The following is a 20,996-nucleotide window of genomic DNA, read 5'->3' on the forward strand; positions in this document are numbered from 1 at the left end:
TAGGGGGGACACGGGATAGGGACATAGGGGGGACACGGATAGGGACATAGGGGGGACACGGGACAGGGACACAGGGGGGACATGGGATAGGGACATAGGGGGGACACGGGACAGGGACACAGGGGGGACACGGACATGGACACAGGGGGACACGGGGCAAGGACACAGGGGGGACACGGGACAGGGACACAGGGGGACACGGACAGGGACATAGGGGGACACTGGATAGGGACACAGGGAGGACACGGACAGGGACATAGGGGGGACACGGGACAGGGACACAGAGGGGTCACGGGATAGGGACACAGGGAGGACACGGGACAGGGACATAGGGGGGACACGGGACAGGGACATAGTGGGGACACGGGGCAGGGACATAGGGGGGCACAGGACAGGGACATAGGGGGACACGGGGCAGGGACATAGGGGGGACACGGGACAGGGACACAGGGGGACACGGACAGGGACACAGGGGGACACGGGACAGGGACATAGGGGGGACACGGGATAGGGACATAGGGGGGACACGGGACAGGGACATAGGTGGGACACGGAATAGGGACATGGGGGGACACCGGATAGGGCATGAGGACACCGGGGGACTTGGGGACACTCAGGCGGACATGGGGAGAACAATGGGCAAGGACACGGGATAGAAACGGGGACACAGAGGGCACGGGGGTGACATGGACGGCACGGAGGGACACGGGGGGGACAGGGAGGACACCGTGGGGGGGACATGAGAGAACACAGGACCGGGCTGTGGAGGGACACGGGGCTGGGAGGACACAGGAGACATGAGGGGACACAGGACAGGGACGTGGAGGCATGGAGAGGGGATACAGAGAGGACACAAGGTGACACGCGGCAGGGACGTGGGGACACGGGGGGCTGAGCGTGACCAGGACCCGCTGTCCTGCCACATCCGTGTCCCCGTGCCCCGTGCCGGATCCCGGATGTCCCGTGCCATTACCTTCTCCCAGGAAACGGGGAGATGTCACCCTGGTGTCACCATGCCCCCCCAGCCGCCAGCTGTACCCAATCGGCGTCACCACAGCTGGTGGCACTTCTGGGGACTTCCCATAAATCCCGGAGCCGCCGGGCAGTGCCAGGGCTGGGCCCGGTGAGTGGCGCTGGGGTGGGTGACACTGGGGTGAGCCCGCGGGACCCTGCGGCCGCGAGGACACCCCGGGAACTGTGACAATGGAGTCACCTGGATCCCACTTTTCCCGGACACCGGGATCCGGCATGGCCGCGGTGGCGGGGCCGGCGGTCACCGCGGGGGTGGCGGCCATCGCCGCGCTGTGGGTGACAGCCGTGGGGGCAGCCACGGGGTGAGGAACGGGGAACGGGGAACGGGGAACGGGGAACGGGAAACGGGGAACGGGAAACGGGAAACGGGAAACAGGGAATGGGGAACTGGGAACGGGGATGGGGACGGTAATGGGGAACTGGGAATGGGGGTGGGGATGGGAATGGGGATGGGAATGAGGGTGGGGATGGGAATGGGAATGGGAATGGGGAATGGGAATGGGGATGGGGAATGGGAATGGGGATGGGGAATGGGAATGGGGATGGGGAATGGGAATGGGGATGGGAATGGGAACTGGGAATGGGGATGAGGGTGGGAACTGGGAATGGGGATGGGAATGGGAACTGGGAATGGGGATGAGGGTGGGAATGGGGATGGGAATGGGGGTGGGGAAAGGGGGTGGGAATGGGAATGGGATGGGAATGGGATGGGGTTGGGGATGGGAATGGTAATGGGAATGGTAATGGGAATGGGGATGGGGAACTGGGAATGGGAATGGGGAATGAGGAATGGGAATGGGGGTGGGAATGGGGAATGGGAATGGGAATGGGGGTGGGACTGGGAACTGGGAATGGGGAATGGGGAATGGGGAACAGGAATGGGGGTGGGAATGGGGACTGGGAACTGGGAATGGGGAATGGGGAACAAGGACTGGGAGCTGGGAGTGGGGAGCTCAGAATGGGTTTCGGAGCTGGGAAAGAGAACTGGGATTTGGGGGTGCAAAATGGAGATCAGGGCCTGGTACTGGGAACGGGGGTTGGGAGCTGGGAATGGGTGGCAGGAGCTGGGATGGGGGATAGGGTGGGAGCTGGGATGGAGCTGGGATTGTGTTGGGTGCTGGTGGACCCCAGGTGGGCCCTGGGCAGATCCCTGGCGGATCCCTGGCGGATCCCGGGCGGGTCCCGGGCGGATCCGGGCGGATCCCACGGCTGCCCGCAGGCGCTGGTGCGAGCGGACGGTGCTGGTGACGGAGCAGGAGGAGGTGACGCCGCGGCGCGAGGCCGCGGTGCCGTGTCCCAGTTTGTACCAGTACAGCCTGGCCGGGTGGCGGCTGGACCGGGACCGCACGCGCCGGGAACGCGGGAATTCCCCCGGGGACACCGGCACCGACCCCGCCCTCTGCTACATCTACCGGTGAGCCCGGGGGCGTGTGGCACCGGGTGGCGCCAGGGGACGCTGGGTGACACCGGGTGTCCCCGCAGCCCTCCGGAGATGCAGCCGGTGGCCCGGAACCGCACGGAGCGTGGCTGCTGTCCCGGCTGGAGCGGCGCCCGCTGCACTGAGGGTGAGGGGGGACACGGGAGTGGCATCCAGGGACGCCCCCGCCGTGCCATTCCCACCGGGAGCTGGGATGGGCGTCATGCCCACCGTGTCATTCCCACCGTGTCACTCCCACTGTGTCACTCCCAGCAGGGTCTGGGGGCAGGGCTGGGTGCCAGGATGGGAACTGGGGCAGGATCTGAGATGGGAACTGGGAGCTGGGACTGGTGCTAGGATGGGAACTGGGAGCCAGGATGGGAACTGGGAGCTGGGACAGGAACTGGGAGCCAGGATGGGAACTGGGAGCCAGGATGGGAGTCGGGATGAGCGCCATTCCCACCACGTCATTCCCGGTGTGACGCCCTCCCTGTGCCATTCCCTCTGGGTGCTGGGACGGGTGCTGGGGTGCGTGCCATCCCCTGTGCCCCTCGGTGTCCCCGGCTGTCCCTGTCCCACAGGCCCCGGCTCCCTGGGCCGCTGTTTCAGCGCGTGGCAGTGCCAGGACAGCGCCGGCCACAACAGCAGCGCCATGAGCCGCGCCGAGTGCTGCCAGCACCCCTGGGGACACAGCTGGCGCCGCGGGGACACCGGGGGGCCCTGCCTGCCCTGCACCCGCCTGCCCCTGGGCGGGGACGGGGGCTCCCCGCGCCACCGCAGCCCCCCGGCCGCCTGCCAGGCCTGGGCCGGGTCGCGCTTCCGCACCTTTGACGGGCGGCACTTCGGCCTCGCCGGGAGCTGCCGGTACAGCCTGGCCACCGCCACCGACGGCACCTGGGACGTCACCATCGGCCTGGGACACCCCCGGGTACCAGAGGGCACGGGGGGCACGCAAAGCCACTGCCAGCGGGGAACGGGGCTGGATGGATGTCGGGGACAGGGATGGGTGACAGCGCCCGGGATGGCACCGTCAGACACCCCAACACTGGGGAGGGGACAGGATGGGTCACCTGGGGTCACTGCTCCTGCTCCCAGAGGTGGAATGGGCTGGGAGCTCTGATGGGTGATGGGGTGGGGACTGGGGTGGGGACTGGGGTGGGAACAGGCAGCTGGGATGGGAGCTGGAATGGCACACCCATGGGTCCATCCCTGGTGACCGTGGCACACGTGAGTGTCCCATCCTGATCCCCGCTGTCCCTGGCACACCTGAGTGCCGCAGTGCCACCCCCCTGCCACAGGAGCTGCACATGACCTTTGGGCCAGACACGGTGGTGGCCCAGGGACGGAACGTGTCGGTGAACGGGGCTGCAGTGCCACAGGGACGCCCCTACCTGCACAAAGGTGAGGTCCCCGAGGTCCCCAAGGCCACCAGCCTGGGGCAGGGTGGGGATGAGCCCCCAGTACCATCGGGAAGCACCAGGACAAGGAGATCAACCAGCTGCCACCAGGATCCCTGTCCCCATGCTGTCCCCATCCTGCCCCATCCCCTCGTGCAGGGCTCGGTGTCACCTGGCCGGGTGACTGGGTGGCCGTGGCCAGCAGCCTGGGTGTGCGGGTGGCCTGGGACGGGCACCTGGCAGTGACAGTGACAGCGGAGCCCGAGCTGCGTGGCGGCACCTGGGGGCTCTGTGGCACCTACACCGATGACCCCGCAGGTGAGTTCCACACACCCAGTGCCACCCCCGCCCCTCCTGGGGGGCCGGGGGACACCCCACGTGCCCCCACCCTGCCTGTGTCCCCAGACGACTTCATGCTCCCTGACGGGGACATCGCTGCCATCGCCGCCGCCTTTGGCAACGCCTGGAAGGTGCCGGTGGCCGGCACAGAGGTACCTGAGGGGCCAGGGTGACACCCCACGCCCGTCTGGGGGTCCCCGGGGGTCGCCCCCGCGCTGAGGGACCCCCTGCTCAGCCCCCGTGCAGGGACGTGCCGGAGGGGGGCACCAGGTGCGGCCCAGGTGAGGTGGCAGCGGCGGTGGCCACGTGCGGGCGGCTGCTGGCCCAGCCCTTCCGGCAGTGCCACGGCGAGGTCAGCGGCACCAGGGGGGCTTGGGGTGTTCTGGGGTGTCCACGAGGTCCCAGGGCTGTCCCGGGAAGTACCGGGAGGCTCCTGGGAGTTCTGGGGGATTCCAGATTTGTTCTGGGATGTCCTGGGGGCTCCCGGGAATGTTCTGGGGGGGTTGGGAGGGTCCCAGGGGATTCCAAAGAGTCCTGGGGAGTCTTGGAACTTCCTGGGGTTCTGCAAGATCCCAGGGGGTCAACGGGGTCAGGAGTCCTGGGGTGTCCTGAGGATTCCAGGAGGTCCTGGAAGGTCTGGGAAATTCCAGGGGGTTCATCCCGAGGGAGGTCCTGGGATCTTCTGGGATGTCCTGGGATGCTCTGGGGTCTTCTAGGGAGTCTTGGAGGGTTCTCACTGCTGCTCCACCCCCCAGGTGGACCCCAGCGGGTTCTATGCAGCGTGTGTGGCACTGCTCTGCGGGGATGGGGACCCCCTGTCACCCCCTGGCCCTCTGCCATCCCCCGGTCCCCTGCCACCCCCCGGTCCCCTGTCACCCCCCCGTCCCCCGCCCCCCGCCGCCTGTGACACCTTCGCCGCCTACGCCCGGGAGTGCTCCCGCCGCCAGGTCGATGTCCCCTGGCGCCATCCCGGCTTCTGCGGTAGGAACCGGGGTGTCCCCTCGCCGACCCCTCCCCGCCGTGCCGCCGGTGCCACCGCGGTGTCGCCTCTCCGCAGAGCGCCGCTGCGACGCGGGGCAGCGCTTCTCCGACTGCGTGTCCCTGTGCCCGGCCACCTGTGTCACCGCGGGCAGCGCCGAGCCGGGCACCTGCCACCGCCACTGCCACGGCGGCTGCGAGTGCGGCCCGGGGCTGGCCCGCGACGGGCCGAGCTGTGTCCCCCCGGCCGCCTGCCCCTGCCACCACCGGCGACAGCGCTACGAGCCCGGCCAGAGCATCCGCCAGCGCTGCAACCGCTGGTGGGTGGCACCGCGGTGACAGCGGTGGCTCCGGGCTGGCACCCGCTGGGGGCGACCCCGCTGACGGGCAGCTCCAGGGTCCCCTTTGGCTTGTCCCCCCCATCCTGGTGTCCTCCGTGGTGTCCCCTCACCCCGAGGACCCTAAGAGTGTTCCCCTTTATCCCAGGTTCCCTGTGAGGTCCCCTGCTGTCCCAGTGTCCCCTGCCACGTGTCCCGCATCCTGGGGTCCCCTACAGGTGTCACCCCCAGCCTGGAGTCCCCCGCGGTGTCCCCGCGTTACCCCGAGGTCCCCCTCAGTGTCCCCCCTTCCCTCAGCTCCCCCCCCGCTCTGACCGGTGTCCCCGGTGTCCCCAGCACGTGCGAGGGTGGCCGCTGGCGCTGTGACCAGCAGCGGTGCCCGGCCGAGTGCGCGGTGCTGGGGGGACGTCACTTTGTCACCTTCGACCGCCGCCGCTTCTCCCTGCCGGCCACCTGCGCCCGCACCCTGGTGGAGGTGAGGGGACACGGGGGACATCGGGGGTGGCCGAGTGGTGACGGGGCGGTGCTCTGGTAGTGGCCATGTGTTGTGCTGGGGACGGGGAGGTGGCCACGGTGGCCGTGGTGGTGGCTGGGGGGTGATGGGGAGTTGGCCACGGTGGCTGCTGTGGCCGTGGTGGTGGCTGGGGGGGTGGCCATGGTGGCAGGGCTCTGCCGGGGGTGTCACCGTGTCTCTGCCCCCAGGACTTCGTGGCGGGGCGGCTGCTGATCACAGCCGAGCACGAGCCGTGTGACAGCCACCAGCCCCGGGGCTGTCCCCGCAGCCTCACCGTCACCACCAGCCGCACCACGGCGCGGCTCCACGGCACAGGTGACACACCTGGACAGGACAGGGACCGGGACGGGACTGGGATCAGCCCTGCAGCCTGGTGGTGTTGGGGCAGCCCCCAACACCAATGTCCCCAATGTCCCTGTGGCAGCGGGTCTCATCCCTGTGCCATCCCCCTGTCCCCACGGTGGTGGGTGACATCCCAGTGCCTGTTCCCAAGTCTCCGTGGCAGTGGGAGCCACCCCAGTGCCTGCCCCTGATGTTCCCACGGCGATGGGTCCCACCCCGGTGGCCGCTCCATGGTGCCACTGCTGTCACCCTCAGGGGAGGTGACAGTGGCCGGGCGGGAGGTGACGCTGCCCTTCTCCGGTGCCGAGATAAGCATCCGCCGCGCGTCCTCGGCCTTCCTGCACCTGCAGCTGCCCGACGGGCACCTGCTCTGGGGCCTGGGGACCCCCGACACCTTCGTCACCCTCCAGCCCGCCATGGCCGGCACGGTGAGTGGGACCACCGAGACCTGCGGGATGTCCCAGCGGGACAGAGCCGCTGGGATGAGGCTGGGCTGGGCTCTGCTCTGGGATGGAGCCGCTGGGATGAGGCCGTGCTGGGCCCTGTTCTGGGCTGGAGCCGCTGGGATGAGGCTGTGCCGGGCTCTGCTCTGGGATGGAGCCGCTGGGATGAGGCTGGGCCGGGCCCTGCTCCGGGCTGGAGCCGGTGGGATGAGGCTGTGCTGGGCCCTGCTCCAGGATGGAGCCGGTGGGATGAGGCTGGGCCGGGCCCTGCTCTGGGATGGAGCCGGTGGGATGAGGCCGGGCCCTGCTCTGCTCCGGGCTGGAGCCGGTGGGATGGGGCTGGGCCGGGCCCTGCTCTGGGATGGAGCCGGTGGGATGAGGCTGTGCCGGGCCCTGCTCTGGGATGGAGCCGGTGGGATGAGGCTGTGCCGGGCCCTGCTCTGCTCCAGGATGGAGCCGGTGGGATGAGGCTGTGCCGGGCCCTGCTCTGGGATGGAGCCGGTGGGATGAGGCCGTGCCGGGCCCTGCTCTGGGCTGGAGCCGGTGGGATGAGGCTGTGCTGGGCTCTGCTCTGGGATGGAGCCGCTGGGATGAGGCTGTGCCGGGCCCTGCTCTGCTCCGGGCAGGTGCGGGGGCTCTGCGGGACCTTCAACGGGGACCAGCGCGACGAGTTCACGACGCCGGAGGGGGACGTGGAGCCGGGAGTCGCCGCCTTCGCCAACGCCTTCCGGGCGGCCGGGGCCTGCCCGGCGCTGGGCCCCGGCATTCCCGATCCCTGCGACGGCTTCCCCGGGAGCCGGGAGCGCGCCGAGGCCGCCTGCGCCGTGCTCATGGGGCCGGCCTTCCAGGTGAGCCCCGGGGGGGCGGGCGGGGACAGGTGAGACGGCTGTGACAGCGTCCCCTCCGGCACAGCCGTGTCACCGCGCGGTGGACCCGGAGCCGTTCCTGGAGCTGTGCCGCTGGGACGTGTGCTCCTGCCGGGAGCGGGAGCGGGAGCGGTGCCTGTGCCCCGCGCTGGGCGCCTACGGCCGGGAATGCGCCCGGGAGGGGACGGAGCTGGAGTGGAGGAACCGGAGCCTCTGCGGTGGGATGGGATCGATGGGATAATGGGATGGGATGGGATGGGATGGGATGGGATGGGATGGGATGGGATGGGATGGGATGGGAATAGGGATTGGGATGGGATGGGATGGGATGAAATGGGAATGGGAATGGAATGGGAATGGGGATGGGAATGGAATGGGAATGGGGAATGGGGATGGGATGGGGGATGGGAACGGAATGGGATGGGATAGGGGATAGGGACGGGAATGGGGATAGGGATGGGATCAAGGGGACGGGATGGGATGGGACAGGATGAGGGGCCCCCCGGTGACCCCCCATGTCCCCCCAGATGAGCCGTGTCCCGGGGGCCAGCAGTACCGGGACTGCGGGGGTCCCTGCGGCCGTTCCTGCTCAGAGCCCCCCGGAGGCAGTGACTGTCCCCCTCCGGACACCCTCTGTGTCCCCGGCTGTCGCTGCCCCCCGGGGCTGCTGCTGGCCCAGGGGGGGCAGTGTGTCCCCCCTGCCGCCTGCCCCTGTCCCCGCGGTGCCCGCCTGTACCCGCCCGGTGCCCGCATCCGCCGCGGCTGCCAGGCCTGGTGGGTCCCGGGGAGTTTGGGGGTCGCGGGGAGGTTTGGGGGGCTGGAGAGTCATCCACAGGACGGGGGTCCCCCGGCAGAATGTGGCGGTGATGGTGACAGGTGATGAAAACCCCTCCAGCCCGGTGTGACACCCCGCGGGACGGGGGGGCTTTCATCCCGTGTCCCACCGTGGGGACAGCGACGGGGCTGTGGCACAGCCGGGGAGAGGGGGGGACCCTGGTTAGGGGCCCTCGGTGGGATGTGGGGTCCTGGGGGATGGGGGTGCAGGGCTGGATTTGGGTGGGATTTGGATGCTGGGAGATGAGAATGGGGTCGCAGGGACCCCCATTGTTGTGGGGGGCTCAGCGGGATTTGGGGGGATGAGGGGTGGGGATGGGGACATGGGGACCGCGGCATGGGGGTCTCAGCAGAATGTGGGGGCTGGAGCTTGGGGGACCCCGATGAGGGGGGCTCGGAGGGTTGGAGGGTGCTGGAGATGGGGGTGGGGACCCTGGGAGGGGGTTCGGTGGGATTTGCGTTCTGGAGTTTGGGGCGGGGGCACCCCACCGAGGGGGTCTCAGACGGACGGGGGTCCCTCCCGCCCCCCGCAGTGTGTGCGCAGGGGGGTCGTGGCGCTGCGCCCCCGCCCCGTGTCCCCCCGCCCCGCGCTGTCCCCCGGGGCTGCTGCACTCGCCGGGCTCCTGCCTGCGCCGCTGCGACCCCGCCGAGCCCTCCGGCACCTGCGGCGGCCCCGCCGACGGCTGCGTGTGCCCCCCCGGCACCCTGTTCCTGGTGGGTGACACCCCCGGGGGATGGGGGGTGGGACTCCCCCCGAGCCCCCCTCACCGCGGTCTGGTGGCAGGGCGGGCGCTGCGTGTCACCGGACGAGTGTCCCTGTCACCACGGCGGGCAGCTGTACCCGCCCAACGCCACCATCGCCCGCGACTGCAACACCTGGTGGGACCCCCGCGCACCCCCAGACCCTCGGAGACACCCTCAGCCCCCTGCCAGCCCCCGCGGTGGCACCGAGCCTGTCCCCGCAGCGTGTGCCAGGGACAGCGGTGGCACTGCGGGCGCGAGGAGTGCGCGGGGACCTGCGTGGCCACCGGGGACCCGCACTATGTCACCTTCGATGGCCGCGCCTTCACCTTCGCGGGCGACTGCGAGTACCTGCTGGCGCGCGAGGCCACCGGGCTCTTCGCTGTCACCGCCGAGAATGTCCCCTGCGGGGCCAGCGGAGTCACCTGCACCAAGTCCGTGGTGGTGGCCATGGGGAACACTGTGGTGCACATGCTGCGGGGTGAGGGGACACGGGGGACACCGTGGTGCACATGCTGCGGGGTGAGGGGACACGGGGGACACGGGGGACACAGGGGACATGGGGGACACAGCGGTGAAATGCCGCTGAGTGAGACGGGACGAGGGGGACATGGAGAGGAGACAGGGACCTGTGCGTGTCACCCACGGTGACATCCGGGCTCGGTCGAGGTAGGGTGGGGGCTGCAGGGGGTGGGGACCCGAGGGGACACGGGGGATGCACGGGAGGTCATGGGGGGCCATGGGGGGACACGGAGGGAGACGGGGAAGTGGCGGGGTGACCACGGTGACGCCCCAGCCCCGTCGCGGCAGCGTGGAATTTGGGGGCGGAGCATGACGGGACTCGGGGATGCGGGGGACAGGAAGGGGGACACGTGGGGTGACCCTCGGTGCCGCCCCGGCAGGGCGAGAGGTGACAGTGAACGGGGTGGCCGTGCGACCCCCCAAGGTGTTCGGGGGGTCGGGGCTGGCGCTGCAGCGCGCGGGGCTCTTCCTGCTGCTCCTCACGCGCCTGGGGCTGGCCGTGCTGTGGGACGGAGGTGAGACACGGGGGGACACGGGGGGACACTGGGGACACGGGGCTGGCCGTGCTGTGGGACGGAGGTGAGACCCGGGGGGACACGGGGGGACACGGGGCTGGCCGTGCTGTGGGACGGAGGTGAGACCCGGGGGGACACGGGGGGACACTGGGGACACGGGGCTGGCCGTGCTGTGGGACGGAGGTGAGACCCGGGGGGACACGGGGGGACACGGGGCTGGCCGTGCTGTGGGACGGAGGTGAGACCCGGGGGGACACGGGGGGACACGGGGGCTGGCCGTGCTGTGGGACGGAGGTGAGACCCGGGGGGACACGGGGGGGGGTCCCCAATGCTGGGGGGCTGTGGGGGATCCCTGGCACTGGTGTTGCCAAGGCGGTGTCACCATGGCGGGGTCCACGGTGCCACCACGGGGGGTCACCATTCAGAGTCCCTGGTGCCACATGGGGTCCACTGTGCTGGTGGCACCACGGAAGGGTCCCGCGGGGTCCCGCGGGGGGTCGCGGGCGCCGTGGGTGGTCCCCCTGCCAGCCGCGGTGCCCGCAGGGACCCGCGTGTACGTGCGCGTGTCCCCGCGGCTGCGCGGCCGCCTGGCCGGGCTCTGCGGCAACTTCGACGGCGACGCCGAGAACGATTTCGGGAGCCGGGACGGGGCCCTCGAGGCCACCCCCGAGATCTTCGGGGACTCCTGGCGCCTCAGCCCGCTCTGCCCCGAGGCCGATGGCCACCGGCCACACCCCTGCGAGGTGCGGGGACAGGGGGGACATGAGGGGAAGGCGGTGACATGGGGAGGTGAGGGGGATTGACAGGGGTATGCGGGAACTGGATGGGGACACCGGGGGACACGGGGAGACACAGGGGGACACGGGGAGACACAGGGGGACACGGGGAGCTGGCAGGGGGACACAGGGAGCTGGCAGGGGGACACTGGGGATAGACAGGGTGACACAGAAGCTGGCAGGGGGACACGGAGAGCTGGCAGGGGGACACAGGGGGCTGGCAGGGGGACACTGGAGATAGGGAGGGTGACACAGAAGCTGGCAGGGGGACACGGGGAGCTGGCAGGGGGACACTGGAGGACACAAGAGTTGGCAGGGGGACCTTGGGGGTTACAAAAGGACATGGGGCTGGCATGGCCCAGGTCAGTCAAATCCCAGACGGGAGGAGGAGGATGAGGAGGTGCCTTAGTCTGGGCTGAAACCCTCTGGCAGTCTCATCCCGGCACTCTGGGTTTGCCGATCCCTGCGATCCCCACAGTTTGCCTGAACCGGGACAAAGAGGGGACACCGAGCCAGCGGGAGGCCGGCTGGGGACACACGGGGGGTCTGACACGGGGTGTCCCCTCCAGGACAGCCCCCAGCGCTCGGCCTGGGCGCAGGCTCGCTGCGGGGTCCTGCGGCACCAGCTCTTCGCGCCCTGCCACGAGCTGGTGCCCCCGCAGCGCTTCTACGAGTGGTGCCTGTTCGACGCCTGCGGGTGAGTTTGGGGGGCTCGGGGGCTCCCCAGGCCCCAGGGGTGTCCCGGGCCCTGTCCCACGGCGCCTGCCCCAGGTGTGACAGCGGCGGGGACTGCGAGTGCCTGTGCACGGCCCTCGCCGCCTACGCCGAGGAGTGCGGCCGGCGGGGGAGAGCCCTGCGCTGGCGGAGCCAGGGGCTGTGCCGTGAGTGGGGGGGCTGGGGGGGCCGGGGGGATCGGCAGCGACCAGGGGGCACGGGAGGTGCCGGGGGGTTCAGGGGGGTACAGGGCTCTGGGGGGATGGGGGACACGGGGGGCACTGGGGGTGCGGGGGGCTGTGGGGTACCGGGGGTACAGGGGGCGGGGGGGTGGGGGACACAGGGGGCACTGGGGGTGCGGGGGGCTGGGGGGGCATGGCGGTACCGGGAGCGACATGGGGTACCGGAGAGTGCCGGGGGCTGGGGGTACCGGGGGTCCGGGGGGCACAGGGGGCTGGAGGACACGGAGGGTCCCATCCTGCCCCTGTGCTGGCGGAGCTGGGGCTGTGCCGTGAGTCTGGGGCGCTCAGGAGAGCACAGGAGGGCCCGGGGGGAGCCCGGGGGGAGCCCGGTAACAAAGAGAGGCCCGGGCTGAGCCCCCGGTGGGATGGGCCGGGTTGGGGGCCTGGCAGTGGGTCTGAGGGGGCAGGAGCCCCCTAGGGGCTCTGGGGCAGGCGGGCTGTGCGGGGTGAGGGGGGTGCAGGAGCCCCCCATGGGGTTATGGAGCGGAAAGAAGGGTCCGGGCTGTGCCCCCTATGGGGCTGTGGGACTGAGGGGGGGGGCAAGAGCCCCAAGTGGCGTTTAGGGGGTCCCAGGCTGTGGAGTGGGGGGTTCCAGCCCCCCTAACCCTCCAATCTCTGCAGCCCTGCAGTGCGAGGGGGGGCAGGAGTACAGCCCCTGCGGCCCCCCCTGCCCCCCCACCTGCCGCGACCTCGGCCGGGACCCCCCCGAGCTCTGCGGGGCCCTGGGGTGCCTCGAGGGCTGTTTCTGCCCCCCCGGGCGGGTCCTGCACGGTGAGGGGGGGCACAGCGCGGGGGGGCTGGGAGGGGGCTCTGGGGGCTGGGGCAGGGGGCTGGGTGGGAGGCTTGGGGTCCGGGAGGGGCTGGGGGGACTGGGAGGTCACGGTGCCACCCCTGCGCCCCCCCGCAGACGGGCTGTGCGTGGAGCCCCCCGCATGCCCCTGCTTCTGGGACGGCTTCGCCTTCCCGGCCGGAGCCACCGTGACCCAGGGCTGCAGCAACTGGTGAGGCACTGGTGGATACTGGGAGCCCGGGAACGGCGTGCGGGGGGCCCGGGACACCGCGGCGTGGGACACTGGGACAGCGGGACAGCGGGACACCGGGACACTGGGACAGCGGGATGTAGGGACACCGGGGAAACGGGATATGGGGGTACGGGGATCCCGGGATATTGGGGCAGCAGGACACCGGGGTGTGGGGACACCAGGACACCGGGACACCAGGACATGGGGACACAGAGACACCGGGGAAATGGGATATTGGGGTACGGCGATCCCAGGACATTGGGGCAGCAGGACAGGGAGACACCTGGACACCAGGACCGCAGGACCCTGGGACACCAGGACACTGACACTGGGACAGGGGGACCCCGGAACGCAGGGGCACTGTGGGGGGACACTGGGACACGGGACCCTCCGAGTGCCGTGTGTCCCCCGCCCTCAGCACGTGCCTGGCGGGGCGCTGGCAGTGCCCCCCGAGCCCGTCCCCGTGCCCCGCCGCCCCCGGCTGCGCCCCGTGGGAGTTCCGCTGCCGGGGCGGGGGTCTCTGCGTGCCCGGGGCGTGGCTCTGCGACAACGAGGACGACTGCGGCGACGGCTCGGACGAGCTGTGCGACCCCCCCTGCGCCCCCGAGCAGCCCCGCTGCCCCGGCGGGCGCTGCCTGCCCTGGGGGGCCCGGTGCGACGGCGTCACCCACTGCCCCGACGGCTGGGACGAGACGGGGTGTCCCCCCCGGGCCTGCGCGCCCCCCGAGTTCGCCTGTGCCGGGGGTCGCTGCCTCCCCCCCGCGCGGGTCTGCGACGGGCGGCTCGATTGTCCCCCCGGGGACGACTCGGACGAGGCGGGTGAGTGAGCACGGGGGGCTCGGGGGGTCCTGGGTGGGCGGGCTGCAGGGAGTTGGGGGGTCCCGGGGAAATAGAGAGCCCTGCAGGCCTTGGGGTCTGTGCCCCACAGTGGGGTCCTGAGCCCCCAGCCCTGGGGGTCTGTGCCCCACACTGAGGGTCCCTGATTCTCCAGCCCTGGGTATCTGTGCCCCACACTGAGGGCTCCTGAGCCCCGAACCCGGGGGTCTGTGCCCCCCCGCGGCATCTGGAGGTCCCGGGTGTGGCGCTGCTCGGGAGCCCCCCCGAAGCAGAGAGCCGCCTGTGCCCCGCGGGGTGCCCGTGCCCCCGGTGGGGATGTCCGTGCCCACCCGGGGGTCCCATCCCCGCAGGCTGCGCCCCCCGGTGCGGGCCGGGGCAGTTCAGGTGCGGGGGGGGCCGCTGTGTCCCCTACCCCCATCGCTGCGACGGCCGCGACGACTGCGGGGACGGGAGCGACGAGAGCGGCTGCTCCTGCCCCGAGGGACACCTGCCGTGCCCCGGGGGGGGCTGCCAGCCCCCCGCCGCCATCTGCGACGGCCGCCGCCACTGCGCCGACGGTGCCGACGAGGCCAACTGCCCCGGTGAGGGGCGCGGGGGGGACACCCGCTCTGGGAACACCTCCTGGGACCCCCCCGGCCCCTCTGCCCTGGGACCACCCCACCGAGACCCCCCCGGGGACCGACCCCATCCACGCCGAGCGGCTCCTGATCCAGGGGCTGCCCCCCGGGGACCCCCTACCCGGCACCCCCTCCTCTGGGACCCCTCCCCACATTGGCACCCCCCTCTGGACACCGCTCCCCCACGGCCGCGGTGTCACCGCTGTCCCCGTGTCCCCAGCGCGGGCCACCTGCGCCCCCGGGACTGTCCCCTGCCCCGACGGCTCCTGCGTGCCGGAGGTCGCCGTGTGCGACGGCGCTCGCGACTGTCGCGACGGCTGGGACGAGAGTCCGGCGGGGTGCGCGGTGGCGCTGCCCCCCGCGCCGCTGTCACCTGTCACCGCTGTCACCGCCACTGTCACCGCTGTCACCGCCACTGTCACCGACGTTGTCACCGCTGTCACCGCCGACGCTGTCACCACTGTCACCGCCGACACTGTCATCGCGGTCACCAGCGCCATCGGCACTGTTGCCAGCACTGTCACTGTCAGTGACACTGGCGCTATCGCCGACGCCGTCTCCGACACCGCTACTGTCACCGCCGCTGTCACGGCCGCTGTCCCCGGCCCCGCCACCGCCTCGGCAGCGCCCTGTCCGCCCCGCTCCCTGCGCTGCGACAGCGGCGGGTGCGTCCCGCGGGGGTGGCGCTGCGATGGCGACAGCGACTGTCCCGATGGCAGCGACGAGGGAGGCTGCGGCCCCCCGTGCGCCCCCGGCCACCTGCCCTGCGACCCCCCCTGCGACCCCGGACGCGGCCCCTGCGCCCTCGCCTGCGTGCCCCCTCGCCGCCTCTGCGACGGCGTCCCCGACTGTCGCGACAGCGCCGATGAGAGCCCCCGGCTCTGCGGTGAGACCCCCGGGGTCGGTCTCTGGGGACATCTGCGCGGGGGAGGTCTGGGAGTGCCCCCCGTGTCGCCTCCTGGGGACCCCAGGGTTGCGGGGGGCGGGCCCCGGGGTCCCCTGGGGAGGGACGGGAAACTCGGCAGGGAGGGGATCCCACCGGAGAGGGCCACACCCGCGACCCCCGGGACCCCCCTGAGTCCCCTCAGTCCCCTGGGGACCCCTCAGAGCCCTCCTGCCCCCCCAGAGCCCCCCAGCCCCGGGAGCAGCCCGCGGGGTCCCTGTGCAGAGTTCGACTGCGGGGACGGGGAATGTGTCACCTTCCAGCAGGTAACGGGGACAAAGGGGACCGCCGCCCGCCCGGGTCACCGCGGGTCCCCCGACCCCTCCCGGGGCTGCCATGGAGTCCCTCAGTGTCCCCGATCCCTCCTGCTGCCACCCTCGTACCCCAGCGTGTCCCCGACCCCTTTCCAGAGACACCCAGGTGTCCCCTGCCCCCTCCCGGTGTCACCCCGCTGTCCCCGACATCCCTAGTGTCACCCCCATGTTCCCTCGATCATTCCTGCCATGTCCCCGAGTCCCTCCCAGCGCCACCCTCGCTGTCCCCTGGCCCCTCCCGACGCCTCCTCGACCCCCCCTCCCGGTGTCCCTGACTCCCCTCACCCCCTCCCGGGGTCACCCCGGTGTCCCAGCGTCCCACGACCCTCTTTCAGCGTCACTTCAGTGTCCCCCAGCTCCCTCCCGGGGTCACCCCGGTGTCCCCGCTATGTCCCCAGTGTCCCCTCCCGCCGCGGTGTCCCCGCAGGTGTGTGACGGGCTGCGGGACTGCGCCTCGGCTGGGGACGAGCGGGGCTGCGGCCTCTGGGGGTCCTGGGGGCCCTGGGGGTCCTGCAGCCGCCCCTGCGGGCCCGGGGGGCAGCGCCGCGCCCGCGGATGTCACCAGCGTCACCCGGGGCTGCTGCGGGGCTGCCGGGGGCTCCGCGAGCAGGAGAGACCCTGCTTCCACCGGGCCTGCCCGGGTGAGCGCGGGGGGACCCCGGAGGGTTTGGGGGGGCCGGGGGGGTCGGGGTCCCGGGGGCAGCGCGGGCAGGGGCAGCCCTGATACTGCCAGGTGTGCCCAGGGAAGTGGGGGGGGGGGGGGCTGGGGGGACCCCGGGGCAGCTGGGGGTCTCTTGGGGTACCTGAGGGATTTGGGGGTCCCCACGGTTCAGGCTGCCCGGGGGGGTTTCGGGGGCCCCAAAGTCTGAGGGGTCTGGGGGTTCCGAGGCCCCCTTAACTCGCCCCCCCCCCCCCCGCAGTGGACGGCGCGTGGGGCCCGTGGGGGCCCTGGTCCGAGTGCCCGGGGGGCTGCGGGGGGGTCCGGCTGCGCACCAGGGGGTGCCAGCCCCCCCAGAACGGCGGCCGCGCCTGCGAGGAGCTGCGCGGGGGGAGCCCCGGAGCCCTGGAGATGGGTGGGTGCGGGGGGGGCGGGGGGCTCGGAGGGGTCTGGGGGTGTGGGGTCCGATGGGGTGGGGGGTCCCGGTGGGCTCCGTGGGACAGATGAGCCCCGCAGAGTGGGGGGCGCTCGGTGGGAGCGGGGGCTCCTCAGGGTGAGGGGCTCTGTGGGACGGGTGGGCCCTGCTGGGACAGGGGGGTCACGGCTGGGTCCAGCTGGGGTGGGGGTCTCCACGGAGGGGAGGGGGGTTCTGGGGGAAAGGGGGGCTGATGGGGCAGGTGGTCTCCGTGTCTGACCCTGCCCCCAGCCCCCTGTGCCCCGGGGGGGTGCCCCAACGCCTCGGAGTGCGCGGAGGGGCTGCGCCCCCTCCCCTGCGCCCCCTGCCCGGCCTCCTGCGCCGACCTGGCGGCCGCCGTCACCTGCCCGCGGCCCCCGCCCTGCCGCCCAGGTGAGGGGGACACGGGGGGCTTAGGGGGGCGCCCCAATGTGAGGGGCACCCCCTGACCCCCCCTGCCCTCCCAGGGTGCTGGTGCCCGGCGGGGCAGGTGCTGGACGCCCCCGAGGCCGGCGCGGGGCCCGCGGGGTGCGTGCGGCCGCGGGAGTGCCCGTGCCGGGCCGGGGGGCGCCGCTACCCCCCGGGCGCCCCGGTGCCCCTCGGTTGTCGCCTGTGCACCTGCCTCGAGGGGCAGCTGCGACACTGCCGCCCCCACCCCGGCTGCTCAGGTGGGTCCCGGCGCGGCGCCGGGGGCAGCCTCGGTGCCAGTGGGGTCTCCGGTACCCGCTGTCCCCGCGGTGACACCGGCGGGACCCCGCGTTGTCCCCGTGGCGCTGCCCAGGGGTGCCCCGGTGCCCGGGTGTCCCGGCTGACCCGGTGTCCCCCACAGTGGACTGCGGGTGGTCGTCGTGGTCTCCGTGGGGGGCGTGCGCGGGTGGCTGCGGGACCCCCGGCGTGCAGTGGTCCTTCCGCAGCCCCTCGAACCCGGCCCGGCGCGGGGGCGGCCGGCACTGCCGCGGCATCTACCGCAAGGCCCGACGGTCAGCGGGGCCCGGGGGTGGCGGGGGGCCCGGGGGTCCCGCCGATGTGTGACGGTCCCACCCGCAGGTGCCGCACGGCGCCGTGCCCGCGGTGTCAGGAGCGGGGCCGCTGGCGCGTCCCCGGCGAGCGCTGGCCGGGGGGCCCCTGCCAGGTGTGCCAGTGCCTGCCAGCCGGGGCCGTGCGCTGTGTCCCCTACTGTCCCCTCCGCGGCTGTCCCCAGGTGAGGGGGGGGCGCGGGGGGCGGGCCGGGCCGCGCGTGGCGGTGGCGGTGACGCTGCCGGTGTCCCCAGGGCCAGGCGCTGCGGGAAGGTGACGGCGGCTCCTGCTGCACCTGCGGCCCCGCGGGTGAGTGGGGGGTCCCGGGGTCCCAGGGGAGGTGGAGGTGGCCCCCATCGCCACCGCCGTGTCTGTCCACGCTGCAGGTGACAACGCCACGGCCACCACGCCCTGGATGATGACAGCGCTGTCGCCCCCCGGCAGCCCCGGGTACGAGAGGGGCACGGTGGAGGGCCGGGATCTGGGGGTCCCCAAAGCGGGGGGGCACTGGGGGCTTCCCCTGCTGCCCCCGCTCCCTCACCGTGCCCCCTCCAGCCCCACGGCCTGGCCCGAAGGGCCCAGAAGCGCCGAGACCCCCCCGGAGCCCCCCAGCGCTCCCGGGGGCACCCCCAGAACCGCGACCCCGCCCGAGGACACCCCGAGTCCCCCCGGAGGCTCCGCGACCCCCCACGAGCCGGAGTTGTCCTCACTGGCTCCCACGGGGGTCCCCGCGACCCCTCCAGGTGAGGGGACCCCGGGAGGTGGGGAGGAAAGGCCCCCCCAGAACTGGGGAGCCCCTGTGAAAGGGGGGGTCGGGCCCCGAAACAGCGCCCAGGGCCGGGGGGTTCCGGGGGCGCAATGCCCGGTCAGGGGGGAGCTGCGGGGTCCAACATGGGCAACACCGAGCTTGGGGGGCTGCAGGGTGGGCCCCAAAAACATGGGGGTCACCCTGCCCCCACCGTGTCCCCCAGGCTGCGCCCCCCCGCCTTGGGGGGGGTGGGGGTCCTGCAGCCGCTCCTGCGGGGTGGGGGTCGCTCTGCGGCGCCGGAGGGAGACCCCGCCCGAGGGGGGCTGCGCCCAGCCCCCCGACACCGACACCCGCGTGTGCTTCCTGCGAGCCTGCCCAGGTACCCCCAACCCTGCGAGCCTGCCCAGGTACCCCCAACCCCTGCCAGCCTGCCCAGGTACCCCCAACCCTGCCAGCCTGCCCAGGTACCCCCACACCAGCCCCCCGCTCGGGCTGCGGCCCCCGGCGGGGCGGGGACCCCCGGTAAGGGCGGGACCTTCAGGAGGGCTGGGACCCCCTTATGGGTGGGACCCCCGGGGGTCTGGGCTCTGCGGGGGTGGCACCGATCCCCCTTTCCGGGCTGGGACCCCCCGAGTCTGGGACCTCCCCAGTGAGGGGGACCCCCATCCCCGGCCGAGGGGATCCCCAGGGGCGGGGGTCTCGGGGTCTGCAGACCCCAAGTGCGGGGGGCTCGCTGCCCACTCGGGGGTTCCGGAGGGGTCCCCAAGGGGGGCACTGTGGGTCAGGGGGTGCGGGGGTGGCCCTGGGGCGGTGTGGGGGTGCTGACCCCCCCTGACCGCCCCCTGCCCCCCCAGTTGCGGGCGGGTGGGCGCCCTGGGGGTCCTGGAGCTCCTGTGATGCCCCGTGCGGGGGGGGAGAGCAGACCCGCCGCCGCAGCTGCAGCGACCCCCCCCCAAAAAACGGGGGGCAGCCGTGCGAGGGAGGGGCGCTGCAGAGCCGGCCCTGCAACCTGCGGCCCTGCGGGGACCCCCCAGGTACGGCGGGCACAGGGGGCTGGGGACAGCCCTCCAACCTTGTTCCCCCGTCCCTAAGCGCCGCCACTGCCCCTCCTCAAATCCCCCCCCCCCAAATCCCCCCCCCGGAGCCCCCAAACCCCCAGTGCTCACCCCAGCCCCCCAAGCCGCCTGAAATCCCCAAAGTCCCCCCAACCCCTCCATCCCTGACTGCTCCAATGGCCTCCCCCATCCCTGCCCCCCCCATCTCCCCCAGCCCCCCAAACCACCCCGAGTCTCCCTTTCCCCCCCTGACCTCCCCGTGTCTCCCCCAGCCTGCCCCCCCCAGACGCTGCTGGTCCCCCCGGGGGGGTGCGAGGGTCTGGGGGTCCCCCCCTGCCCCCCCACCTGCGCGGACCTGAGTGGGAACAGCTCGTGCCCAGGGGGCTGCGAGGAAGGTCTGGGGAGTCTGGGGGACGCGGGGGGGGGGGGGGGGCTTGGGAGGGTCCCGGGAGGGTCTCGGGGGAGGGCTTGGGAGGGCTGGTGGGGGGTACGGGGGGATTTGGGAGGATTTGGGGGATTTGGGAAGAACTGGGAGCTTGGAAGGGCATGGAGGGGGCTTGAGGGACCTTGGGGGACTGGGAGGGAGCTTAGGGAGGGTTTGGGAGCTTGGCGGGGGCACGGAGCAGTCTGGGGGGGGTTTAGGGGGCGGTGGGAGGGGTACAGGGGCTGAAGCCCCCCTGAACCGCCCCCACCCCCAGGCTGCCGGTGCCGGCCCGGTCTGGTGCTGCAGGGGAGCGGCTGCATCGAGCCCAGGTACCCCAAAACCCCACTGTACCCCAACCCCCGTAACCCAGACACCTCTGTACCCCAAATCCCGCCCGTACCTGCACCCTGCTACACCCCAAACCCATCTGTGCCCCAAACCTCGGTGCTGGGCGTCCCCAGAACATGGGGTCCCTGAACATCGGGGGCTCCCAGGGGCTCCCCAGGATTTGGAGTGACCCTCCTTTTCCCTCCAGCGCCTGCGGGGTCCCTGCGGGGGTGATGGGGGTCCCCGGGAATCGGGGCTCCCCTGAATCCTGCGGGTGGTCGCGCTGGACCCCCTGGACCCTCTGTGACTGCGGCACCGGGACTCGGCAGCGCTTCAGGTGAGGGGGGGTCCTGACCCATAGAGGGGGGGATATGACCTATAACGGGGGTCCTGACCCATAGCGGGGGGATCTGACCCCACAGCGGGGGAGGTATGACCCGTAACGGGGGGTCCTGCCCCTCTTCCCACTCCCCACAGGTCTCCCACGAACCCCGCGGCCTCGCTGGGCGGTGCCCCCTGCACCGGGACCCCCCGAGAGATCCGGGGCTGTCCCGAGCTCTGCGGACCCGG

The 20,996-nt window shown here is 72.5% G+C and overlaps 1 protein-coding gene across 1 annotated transcript in view; it reads left to right on the forward strand.

The window, feature by feature from the left end:
• Positions 1 to 1,248: 1,248 nt before the first annotated feature.
• The window catches only part of LOC132339254 (SCO-spondin-like), a 28,805-nt gene continuing 9,057 nt past the window's right edge, over positions 1,249 to 20,996 (forward strand). Inside the window, exons 1-43 of the mRNA XM_059869435.1 lie at positions 1,249 to 1,334; positions 2,252 to 2,446; positions 2,515 to 2,597; positions 3,031 to 3,377; positions 3,748 to 3,850; positions 4,006 to 4,164; positions 4,252 to 4,337; positions 4,421 to 4,537; positions 5,070 to 5,166; positions 5,243 to 5,483; positions 5,838 to 5,976; positions 6,204 to 6,330; positions 6,613 to 6,785; positions 7,427 to 7,648; positions 7,713 to 7,884; positions 8,194 to 8,440; positions 9,034 to 9,214; positions 9,285 to 9,379; positions 9,466 to 9,722; positions 10,144 to 10,278; positions 10,822 to 11,021; positions 11,624 to 11,751; positions 11,826 to 11,935; positions 12,632 to 12,781; positions 12,918 to 13,011; positions 13,451 to 13,851; positions 14,220 to 14,450; positions 14,707 to 15,372; positions 15,613 to 15,695; positions 16,171 to 16,384; positions 16,664 to 16,816; positions 17,108 to 17,248; positions 17,323 to 17,523; positions 17,685 to 17,835; positions 17,903 to 18,056; positions 18,127 to 18,181; positions 18,259 to 18,615; positions 18,844 to 18,999; positions 19,475 to 19,654; positions 19,948 to 20,070; positions 20,374 to 20,428; positions 20,635 to 20,763; positions 20,904 to 20,995. Coding sequence (XP_059725418.1) covers positions 1,249 to 1,334; positions 2,252 to 2,446; positions 2,515 to 2,597; positions 3,031 to 3,377; positions 3,748 to 3,850; positions 4,006 to 4,164; positions 4,252 to 4,337; positions 4,421 to 4,537; positions 5,070 to 5,166; positions 5,243 to 5,483; positions 5,838 to 5,976; positions 6,204 to 6,330; positions 6,613 to 6,785; positions 7,427 to 7,648; positions 7,713 to 7,884; positions 8,194 to 8,440; positions 9,034 to 9,214; positions 9,285 to 9,379; positions 9,466 to 9,722; positions 10,144 to 10,278; positions 10,822 to 11,021; positions 11,624 to 11,751; positions 11,826 to 11,935; positions 12,632 to 12,781; positions 12,918 to 13,011; positions 13,451 to 13,851; positions 14,220 to 14,450; positions 14,707 to 15,372; positions 15,613 to 15,695; positions 16,171 to 16,384; positions 16,664 to 16,816; positions 17,108 to 17,248; positions 17,323 to 17,523; positions 17,685 to 17,835; positions 17,903 to 18,056; positions 18,127 to 18,181; positions 18,259 to 18,615; positions 18,844 to 18,999; positions 19,475 to 19,654; positions 19,948 to 20,070; positions 20,374 to 20,428; positions 20,635 to 20,763; positions 20,904 to 20,995 — 7,486 coding nt within the window. The remainder of the gene's footprint in view (positions 1,335 to 2,251; positions 2,447 to 2,514; positions 2,598 to 3,030; positions 3,378 to 3,747; positions 3,851 to 4,005; positions 4,165 to 4,251; positions 4,338 to 4,420; positions 4,538 to 5,069; positions 5,167 to 5,242; positions 5,484 to 5,837; positions 5,977 to 6,203; positions 6,331 to 6,612; positions 6,786 to 7,426; positions 7,649 to 7,712; positions 7,885 to 8,193; positions 8,441 to 9,033; positions 9,215 to 9,284; positions 9,380 to 9,465; positions 9,723 to 10,143; positions 10,279 to 10,821; positions 11,022 to 11,623; positions 11,752 to 11,825; positions 11,936 to 12,631; positions 12,782 to 12,917; positions 13,012 to 13,450; positions 13,852 to 14,219; positions 14,451 to 14,706; positions 15,373 to 15,612; positions 15,696 to 16,170; positions 16,385 to 16,663; positions 16,817 to 17,107; positions 17,249 to 17,322; positions 17,524 to 17,684; positions 17,836 to 17,902; positions 18,057 to 18,126; positions 18,182 to 18,258; positions 18,616 to 18,843; positions 19,000 to 19,474; positions 19,655 to 19,947; positions 20,071 to 20,373; positions 20,429 to 20,634; positions 20,764 to 20,903; position 20,996) is intronic.

The sequence above is a fragment of the Haemorhous mexicanus genome, chromosome 1 (genome assembly GCF_027477595.1).
Source record: "Haemorhous mexicanus isolate bHaeMex1 chromosome 1, bHaeMex1.pri, whole genome shotgun sequence".
Classification (NCBI taxonomy): domain Eukaryota; kingdom Metazoa; phylum Chordata; class Aves; order Passeriformes; family Fringillidae; genus Haemorhous; species Haemorhous mexicanus.